Raw genomic sequence first — 10,412 nt, 5'->3', positions numbered from 1 at the left:
ACTAATAACAGTAGAGACGAATTGTTTGTTAAGGGCAATACGTCGTGTCATTAAACAGCAGCGTAAAGTCAGATAAGAATACAATAGTTAACAAAAAATTGTACGTATACAAGGTCAAACATCTCCGAGACCTGAAACAACGAGAAGAAATCAGATTAAAATCACAGTGTCAGTAGGAAAGAAATCAAATTAGAAACTTAAAAACCACAGTCAATGTCAAACTTAAATTACAGTGTCCTAAAAGAATCCATTAAAAATACAAACAACAATATACAAATAATAGTGGGAGGAGGTGTAATAATAATAATAATAATAATAATAATAATAATAATAATAATATGCACTTGAAAATGTATGCATTTTTGCGTATTACTTTAACGTCTATATTATAATCAATCTGTTGGTAACTAGTCAGTAACTGTATTTCAATAATCGTCTATATATATTCAACAGGTTAAACAGAATAGACAGTAAGCCTCTATTGTTTTGTTTTTGTTTTTTTAATATTCAAATTACGCAAATTACGGCATCAGGACGCTTTAGTCGATTTACTTTGTTTTTGCTTCTACGTCTTGGGGGGGTGGGTGGGGTGGGGTGGCTCAATTCTAAAGTTTTCCAACTTTTTTGGTATTCACAAAACTTAAAAAAGACAAAATATGCCCACCAAGGTAAAACCACATAATAATAAAAGACTTTTCTCAGAGTGTCCAAAATCTTTAACATTGTATTTCATGGACAGAACGAAGCTCGTGAACCAGGCTCAGAGTTATTACATGAACTTTCCCCCCCTCTATTTTTTTTTAATTCCTGGAAACACTTAAAAAAAAAATCAACTCGGAAACATCTCAGAAAGAAAAGCTAAAATATTAAACGATCCGATATTAAAAACATGCGCTGAGTTTCCAATTTATGTAGAAAAAAAAGAAAAAAGAATCGAGATGACTGAAAACAGAGCCGTAACTCAAACCTTCAGCCGCGTCTGAAACAGATCCACTGCCACTTTAGTTTTTTCTTCTTCAAAACAAGCCAACAAGCTGAACTCGTGCGTCAAAGTTGGAAGAAGTGAAACTTTTACGCGCATTAAACGTGCAGGATTCAGTTTTGGAGGAATTCTATTAAATCAGTAAACTCGTGCAAATATCAAAAAACCTCGGATAAAAGCTTAAATAAGACGGATTGATTTTATACTGCGTGTGTTAATAAGTAGGAAGAAACTCAAACTGACGCTCCGCGTTAAGGTCAAGTGTTGAACGCTGGTTCGAATCCCCGTCGAGACATACACACACACAAAAACAACAAACAAACCAAAGAACATCTTCCTGTATGAGCATCCATATATTAATGTAATAGTAATAGTACTGAAATACTGAAGCTGTGTGTGTGTGTGTGTGTGTGTGTGTGTGTGTGTGTGTGTGTGTGTGTGTGTGTGTGTGTGTGTGTGTGTGTGTGTGTGTGTGTGTGTGTGTGTGTGTCACCTCCACCCCCCCTTGAGGGCCCTGCTGGTGTAGTTTTACTGTGTGTGGCTTCATGGTTTCAGTCTAAATGTTGTTTTAGGATTACTGCAGCTCTTTCAATTCAGATTTTCCAAACGCAGAGGTTGTGAGCACAGCAGAGACCGAAGAGGTCAACCTGAGATTCCTCGTGGCCCCGGAAGCAGAACCCGTCCAACAGCTCCACCTCCGGGTCTGGTCCATGCAGATATAGTTTCGGAGTCGGGTTCTGCAGTTTTCTTCATGTTAAAATGAAGTTTTTTCCCTTCCCAGTCGTCTCCTCTGCTTGCTCGTGTGGACTTGTTGTAAATATATCATAAATACATCTGTTATAAAGTGAAAAAACATCCAAGTCATACACATTTTACAAATTCTAGTTTTAGATAATATCTAAATGGACAAATATGCTTTCTAGATGTCCTGTCTTATCCTGAATGTGTTTTGTTTTTGTTTGTTTTTTTTCCAAAAAAGGTGTCATTCTGAACTTATAGAGTGTTATAAAGAAAAAAGAAGAGGATGTATGTGGTTACTTGCTCCACAAAGATTTAAAGTTGCTCTATAGACTTTATTATATAGAAATAAACTGACTTCAAAGGCCTAAAACGCCCTTTGATTAATTTTGGGTGGGGTCTTTATGATTTTTGTATTGAAAGTGAGTTTTCTAACAATAATCTGTGATAATGATGCAAAAGAAGACAAGAGGAGGAAGTCTGCCTCGACCGACGCTGTGAAACGCCTCTTCTTCAGCTCCACATGAGCTCCAACTCGCCCTAGAACTTTCAGAGATAATTATGAAAATGATCGTTTGGAAAAGAAAGAAAAAAAAGAAGAAGGATGAAGTCACCTTTAATCAGAGGGGGGGAGCTCGGAGACAGTGTCTTCACTTTGTGATCTCAGGATTCCAGTCCTGTGATGAACACACAACAGTGTGAGGAAACTGTGGAGTGAGTGGTGCACCTTTATTGGGGCAGATGTAAAAAAAAAAAAAGGCCATCACTTGGTGAAGACATTTAATCTCCACACAGGTTTTTATGTGTGTGTGTGTGTGTGTGTGTGTGTGTGTGTGTGTGTGTTTGCACTGTAACAGCTGGCCCGATCACTCTGCCTCGGCCCTCTGATATGAAACTCTGGATCCGGTCAGACACTTTACGAGGATGTCGAGCCGTTTCAGGTCTCGCGGCCTTGGCTAAATCCTACAAGCCTTTTTATGGAGGGACGGGAAGGGGAACGCTTGTTCCTCCCGGCACGGTGATGGAAACGTAACCAAATACCAAAACTCGGGAGTGAAGGGCGGAAGGGGAGCACATGCTGAGTGACAGGTGCAAGAGGTGGCCCGTTTTAAAAAAAAAAACGCCACGTAGTTTGTTCCCGAAGCGAGCGGATCCACTGATTGAAAACCCCAAATATCCACGTCGCATGTGCACGCTGACTCAGCACTAACTAACGAGGGGTGTGCGCGTTTTAAAGTGGAAAACAGTTCTTTGAAAGCATCCGATATATTTCTAGATTTTCCTGATCTTGAGCTTCATTCTCCCACACACCAATGGCGGGATCTCGGGAGTTTTGTCCCAGTGTGGCCACCGTACGACCCCACACTGAGAGAAAACAGGTCTGCACTTAGTAGAGATTTAAAAACTCAATTTACTGAAAAAACAGGAAGCAAAAGGGCGACATTTATATCACAAATCACAAAAATGTTACATAAAACCAATTTCACTCTAATTAACTCATTTGTACCACAACTCACCCAAAGAAAGTTATTTGATTTGTTTGTTCCATTATTCTTTGTTATTTTACACTTAAAATCTTGACATCAAAGTTAAGAGCGTTCAAAAGTCATAATTATGGTTCATTAAAAATCACAAGAAACTTATAAGGATTTATGAAACAATTTCAATAAAAAGTTGAAATATTGCGTTTAATAGCAAAATATACTTTGAAATACAGAATAATTAAAGTTTGCAGTTCAGGCTGAATGAAAAAAAGGAAACAAAAATTGTTTGTTTTGGGGTTTTTAGTTTGTAAATTGTACATATTCTGGATTATCCACATAATTTATAGTATAGGTATAAATAATCCACTGGCTTCAGTTTGTTCCTCGTCTGATAAAACTGATTAAACTTTTTTGGGTTGTCGTGTTTGGTTTAAGCCACGTCAGCGATAATAGAAATAACTTCTAATCCTCCAAAAGAGAATTTAAAAAACATTCTGCCAGTAATTATCTTATTTTAAAGTCAAAATATCAACACTAAAAAAATTTATAAAAAGTTATAATTATGGTTATTTGATTTAAAAATCATGTGAGAAACAAAAATTTATTTCATTTGACTTCTAAGACATATTTATAGAAAATAGTCAAAATATTTGTTTACATGTAATAAACCTGTTTGAAAAATGTTTTTCAAGGGAATTTTTAAACATACAAAATAATTAAAGCTCAGACTGATGAGACCAAAAAAAATCACAGTATTTTTATGTTATGTTTTATATTAATTTTAACCGAGTCGCAGACAGAAACGCATCCTTAAGTTTCTGTTTCAACATTTCCTAAAGAAGCTTGACGCGCGTTGATGGCGTTCCGGCTTTTTTTTGGTTTGTGGCTTCTTGTATTTGTTTAAAGGTGAAGGAGAAATATGAACTCCTGAATGAAAAGACGAAGACGGAGTTAAACAATCGTGTGTTTATTGTCTGGGAACTTTTGCCCCCCCCACCCCCCCCCCGTCCTGTTGGGTGGGGGTAAAACTCTCACCGGGTTCTGGGGCAGTTCGACGTTACAGCACCGTGTGTGTGGGGGGAGGAAATACGACCATGAACCGTCAAGGAGGAGTGACCCGAATATCAGACCCGAGTGAAATGCACATGAGTAATCCGAGTCACCCGAGTGAGTCCATTTACACTTTGCAGGTGATTTTAACATCAGTCATGTACACAAATAAATATCAACTATCAGTATTTACAGTGGTTTGTGTGATTCAGTGAGGTTCGGGTGGCAGAGCGCCGCCCTGCTGGTCGCCGCTGCGCTTCTTGCAGGTGAGCGCCAGCAGCAGCAGCATGGGCAGGTGCCACAGGCTGCAGAAGAAGAGGCGGCGGGCGCTGCCGCGGTCGCCCCGCTGGTAGAAGCGCAGCGCCAGGTAGCTGATGTACAGGTTGATGGGCAGGGAGACGACGGGGAACGTCCAGGTGGTGACGCCCAGCGCCGGCGCCGCCGCCGCCAGCCCCATCAGGGCCAGGCTGTGGCGCAGGGCCACCCGCCGGCACATGGCCGGGTGGGTGACGGACATCATGCGATAGCCGCCGCGGGAGTAGTCCTCCCTCAAGTTCCAGCTGAGGGCGTTGAAGTGGGGGAACTGCCAGCTGTACAGGAAGCCACCCAGCAACAAAGCACCTGCGGGGATTAAAGAAAACAAGGGTGGGGGGGGGGTTAATGGCTGCACGTTTCTTTTAGTCTCACACAGTCAATGACACACACTTGCTTTACTTTTGGAATAAAACTAATTGTTCCACTTTACTGTAATAACACTGAGAACAGTCCACTTTCATATTGAGGGTTGGACGGGTAAAATAGTGACATAATCACCTTTAAATTTTAAACTTTTCGTTGTCGTGGTGCAAAGCTTACATGATGAAAGTGTCAATATTTTGACAAAAACTACCCAAAATTACTCAATTTTCAACATAAATCTAATTTCAATCAAACCTTTTGGTGCTAAACACAATGAAATATAAAAAAAAAAAACAACAACTCCCATTTGTGTTGCATTATGGGTGTTTTTACAAACTCACCCAGACGGCAAAATCTATATACTTTTTTTTAAATTCATACAATGTGTTGGCGGCCAGTTTGGAGCGTCTTAGTTTTGGTCCACGGGCCTGATGTTTGTCACCCCGTTATAAAACCCGATGTCTCACACATGCTGCTGAATAAAATGTCTCCTCTTTGACTCCTGGTTCTGATCTTTTCTGAGATTTGAAAAAAAAAAGCAGCTTTCGTTCCTTCCTGAGGCGAAATGATTTCAAATCTCATTCGGACCAGACTGATGAGATTCTATCAATTGACTGGGAAATCGATTAAATCACTCCGATTACACGGCTACAATTATCAATGACTTTCAAGTTTCTTTGAAAAAAAGAAAGAAGCAAATCAATAAAACAAAAAAAAACAAAAACATTTGGATGTTTTCTCTGTTGTCGACACATCTTTAATTCTTGATTCTAAAAATATAATGGAATATGGTCCACATGTGAAACTTGAATGCGTTTGCCACCCCAAACAATGAATGAAATAAACTCAAACTAACTAAATGTTACATGTGTACATATATCTGTGTGTGTGTGTGTGTGTGTGTGTACATAAATCTATTTGCTGGTTCATACCTGGCTCCAGACAACCGGTGGCGGCGGTCCAGCCCATCACGGGGGGGATGGCGCCCACCACGGCCCCCACCCAGGTGTTGCTGATGCTCAGCCTCTTGAGCGGTGTGTAGCAGCAGGTGTACAGGAAGATGTTGAGGGCGCCCAGGAAGCCGGTGAGCGGGTTGACGGCCACGGCGAGCAGGGCCACTCCGGGGAGTCCGCAGGCCAGGGCGAAGGACACGGCGTGGAGGGGGCTGGACACACACAGAGAGAGAGAGAGAGAGAGAGAGAGAGGGAGGGGCAATGAGACGCAGCGTCCCAACTTTACGGCTCGTCTCGAAAACGTGAGGCTGGAAAGGAGACGCGTCTGATTAGAGTCTGTCGGGAGAAACGCAGCACAACGCCAGAGATCATAACTCGCTGCAGAAAACCACACGGCTGGAGCGTTCAGCCAGATGAAGGCTTCCTCCTCCTCCTCCCTCCTCCTCCTCTTTAACTGGAAGCAGCGACGGTCGGGTCTGGTTCAAATTCACCAGTAAATGCTCCACGAATTAAAGAGAGGGGAGATTACAATCTTGACCAAACGCAGGCCTTTTTTTTTTTTTTGTGTGTGTGGTGTGGAGCATTAATGTGATTAGTGGTGTTACGTCTGTTTCATGTTGGCCGGCTCAGCGGGGGGTCCGGTACAGTCACAACGTCAGGTGGGTAAAGTCAACACGTGGAGGGGGGGGGGGCACACAACATGTGGCTTCTGGTCAGACCGAGGCCGGATGTCCACAGTAAATCTGAGGGATTAAATGTGGGTTCACCTGTGAAATAGTCCCGGGTTGTTCTAAAGCAAACGGCGGAGAACCGCAGAGACTTCGGGGACTCGACTACAAAACGGCTTTCAAGAAAGAGCTGCCGTCAAAACCCCATAAACTTCACACTAATTCACAAGAGAGCGGGAAAATAAAGCTAATTCTATCAGGAATAATCCACTAAACCAATACAGAATGGATTTAACTGGGAGGACTTTTTGTCTGTTCACACTTGTACAATTTGCAGGAATTTGTGTGATACTGCATCAAAAAATGATCACAAAGTGATATCAATGGAAAATCTATGGCAAGAAAAAAAAAAAAGGATTTAGGAAATTTGTGTTGTTGCAATGTGAGATTATCCAGTTAAGCTATTAAATGTTAAAAGTTCCCTCGATAGTAAACGTGATGTTCGAGGCACCACTCCAACTCCACTTCGCTGATCTTCAAAACGAAGGTTTCTGCTTCAGGAAAGTAATAGATTACATTGAGCCTGAGAAGGCATGGGAGACAATAAGTCAAGACAGAAAACGTTCATTGCATTTTGGTTGTTCGTTTACATGACGACGATCAGAGCCACTGGAAACACACATTTTTTGAAAGCCACTATCAAGGTGTAACAGTTTGAAAATGCTCAGACTCACTTTCCGTAAAAACGGCGGAATAAGCAACTTTTGTGAAAATGCTCCGACTCCATGGAAAATCACAAAAACGATGCAAACCGAGCTCGAGTTGTGCAGAATGTTAAAGCAGCAGACTAAGGACTCTCTTAAATCCGATTAAAAACTGCTCAAGTGCTTGTATCCATGTCTGAAATTGTAAGTTAAAAGAAATCTCACAGCTTGGATAACACTACAATTTGAATGAAATCTAACACAAAAAAAAAAAAAAAAAAAAAAAACCCATGATAGGACCATAATTACCTGTCAAAAATCCAAACTTGTGGTTATTATTTGGAAGGCCTGTTAAGTTTCCCTTGGGAAGATCAAAATAGGTCCTGTGAGTGTTTTTTTTTTTTCTTCTCCGGGAAGAAGAACTGGAGCATCACAACATGTGGGAGCCTCAAAACTTCTCAGGACCACAACAGAGGAAACCGTCATCCACATTCCACAGAGGAACAAATACAGATTAGACACTTGGGTGGACGTACATATGATGACAAACTATTTCCAACGCGGCCGCTTCGCGGAGAAGAAACATCACATAAAGCTGGAGTAAAATGTGGCCTCCTGACGGCTTGTTTGACAGGACCGTCCGGCTTCCCATCTGCTCTCTGTCTTGACACGGAGCTTTGTATGTGTTGAGGAGAAGAGGGGGGGGGGGACTGAGAGCAAGAGAGATAAAGGCTTTCTGGAGACAGACGCGCACACGCCTCCTCTGGTCAGAGACGAGCTTAAAAGCCGGAGTGTTTAGACAGGACGGGAACGCTTCCAGTCACCACGTCTGAAGTCTTTTTTAAACACAACGTCGATGGAGAATCCCGCTGCTGGAGTGAGATAAGCTGTGGGTTAAAGTCCAGGTATTTGCTCGGTCCAGTTAAAAAAAAAAAGGACTTCAGATCTGGTCGCCGGGGGGGTAAGAACGGCGAAAGTTCAGATTGCACCCCGACAGTTGGCCGTCTGCTTCTCCAACGCCAGGAAACCACAGTGAAAAGAGGGGAAAAGACGTTTGCTGGTACCTGATCTGTCCTCGGACCAGCGGGCGGTTCTTGGTTCGGTTCATGTTGGAGTCAAATGGCACCTCGAAGTACTGCGGAGACAAGACAACGTGGTGGTTTAATGCGGGGAACACATCAAAATAAAGTCAGAGTCAGACAAATATCAGAGAGAAATCTTTGACATTTGATGCAATTTTTTTTTACAGTTACATCAGAGTGTTTTTATGCATCGCAAATCAAAGATGCTGACACGGTACGAAAAATTCAAATGAGCTTTTCTGCAATGTGGAGGAGCAAAGGTTGCGCTGAGTAACAAATGTATTTTCACGTCGAAAACAATAGTGTGAAAGGAGCGAGCGGCAATTACAGCGACGCTGTTTTTCCGCGGATGCAAGTCGGACGCTGAATGTAGAAATAAAACTCCCACATTTCCCTGCTCTGTCGGGCTTTTTAATGAAAAGAAAGGACGTGTGAGGAGTCGCCGGAGCAGAGCCGCTGACCCGAGCGGCGGCCCGCCGCCGCTGTGTGTGGAGAGTAAATGGACTGGAGGTGGAGGGCGGAGGCGTGCGAGCCCGTTTGGTGGGTGGTGGTCGCGGTGGGGCCGCTTGGCGATGCAACTCTGTGAAAAACTACTTACACTCCTGTTTTATGATCCGCTCTGGAGGAGCGCGCTTCAAAGTGCTCCCAGGAGATTGGCAATGTGTGACTAAAATGCAAACATATGGGGTGCTTAAATGCAGGAACTGGCTAATCTGTGTGCGTGTGCGTGTGTGCATGTGTGTGTGTGTGTGTGTGCGTGCGTCTGATAAAAGTCTCTTACTAATGAAGAAAACAGATAAAGCTCTTGTGTGATGAATATCAAGAGTCATCTCTTCTGATAAACGAGTAAATATCTACTAAACAGGTTCATTCCCTCTTCAGAAACTTCCAGGAGAGCGGATCAAAAATGGCCGACAGTACCCACATCTGGTTGGGACCTCTGAACTCGATCCCAGCAGCTGGATTGTGGGACATTTACTCGCGCTGTAGTTTGCATGAAGCCATTAGTGAACAGAATTCTGGGTGGAAACGAATGCTGGTCTTTCACGAAGGACTTTATGGCGGAATATGTCATTATTTGGCTCCGGTGGTAACTGGTTTCAGCGTCCCTCCATTAATAGGTGCTCTTTCGTTTCGGTGCACTCATCCTGCCGGGCCTGGACTCTGGTGGGCTTGCACGCAGCTGTGTGCGCGGCTGTCGGACCCCAAGGCCCAGACCGAGGTGTTAATTCTATTTCCTGGGTCAGGAAATGCGTCAAGAGGTCAGGGGCTGCTTGAGAGCGAATGCACTTTGTGGCCATGGCCCCCGAGAAAAAGAACCGGTGCCTGAATCAGGTCTCTGGCGGGCCGGGGGCCAAGTCTGCTGCAGCACTGCTCTCATAAAAAAACAAAACAACAAAAAAAAAAAAAACATCTCCACTTAGTTTCCAATAACATCTCCCCACATGGAGCTGGAGAGCACAAGAGACCCACTCACACACCTGGAGAGCGTACGGAAAGCAGAGAAGAGCTCTGCAAGCGTGAGAAAGTATTCCAAGTATTTACCGTACCGCCATTGTTGTGTGTTGATGATTTAGGGTGAATGCAAATCAGCCAGTGGACTCCCTGAATGGGCTCAGTCCTCCTCCGTCCCTCCCTCTCGGGCCCTTTTGAAAGTCATCTGGTTCGCATCAGTGGCCCTCGCTAACCCATGTCATTATTTCCGCCCAACGCTGCCATGCGCTGCAGCCGAGGTATTGAAATAATTGGGAGCGTTGGCGTTTCGTGTGTGCAGGTAGGTCCGGCGGTCGGGGACGGTTGAGACTCGGCGGGGAAAACTTTGAATTAACCAATAATGTGCAAAAGTTGACCAGTATGCAGCTCTGTGTGTGTGTAACCATGTGATTTTAATCTGTATCAGACTTTTGTGATATTTTGGGCTCTTTTGTATTTTCAAGGCCATTTTTAATTCGAGTTTCTGTTACAGCTGCACGATAAGAGCAGTGGTTTGCACTCTGGATTCACAGTGAGAAGGTTGTGGGTTTAAATCTGGGCGGGGCCGTTCACTGTGCAGTTTACAAAATTCTCCTGTGT

At 43.3% G+C, this 10,412-nt stretch overlaps 1 protein-coding gene across 1 annotated transcript in view; it reads right to left on the bottom strand.

The window, feature by feature from the left end:
* Positions 1-4,218: 4,218 nt before the first annotated feature.
* cox10 (cytochrome c oxidase assembly factor heme A:farnesyltransferase COX10) overlaps positions 4,219-10,412 on the bottom strand; it is a 28,770-nt gene continuing 22,576 nt past the window's right edge. The window contains exons 5-7 of the mRNA XM_080516743.1: positions 8,322-8,392; positions 5,865-6,097; positions 4,219-4,875 (exon numbers count right to left, since the gene is read on the bottom strand). Coding sequence (XP_080372869.1) covers positions 4,463-4,875; positions 5,865-6,097; positions 8,322-8,392 — 717 coding nt within the window. The 3' untranslated portion in view covers positions 4,219-4,462. The remainder of the gene's footprint in view (positions 4,876-5,864; positions 6,098-8,321; positions 8,393-10,412) is intronic.

This window comes from Blennius ocellaris, assembly GCF_963422515.1.
Source record: "Blennius ocellaris genome assembly, chromosome: 21".
NCBI classification, from domain to species: Eukaryota; Metazoa; Chordata; class Actinopteri; order Blenniiformes; family Blenniidae; genus Blennius; species Blennius ocellaris.
This window is presented reverse-complemented; position numbering and strand designations above follow the sequence as displayed.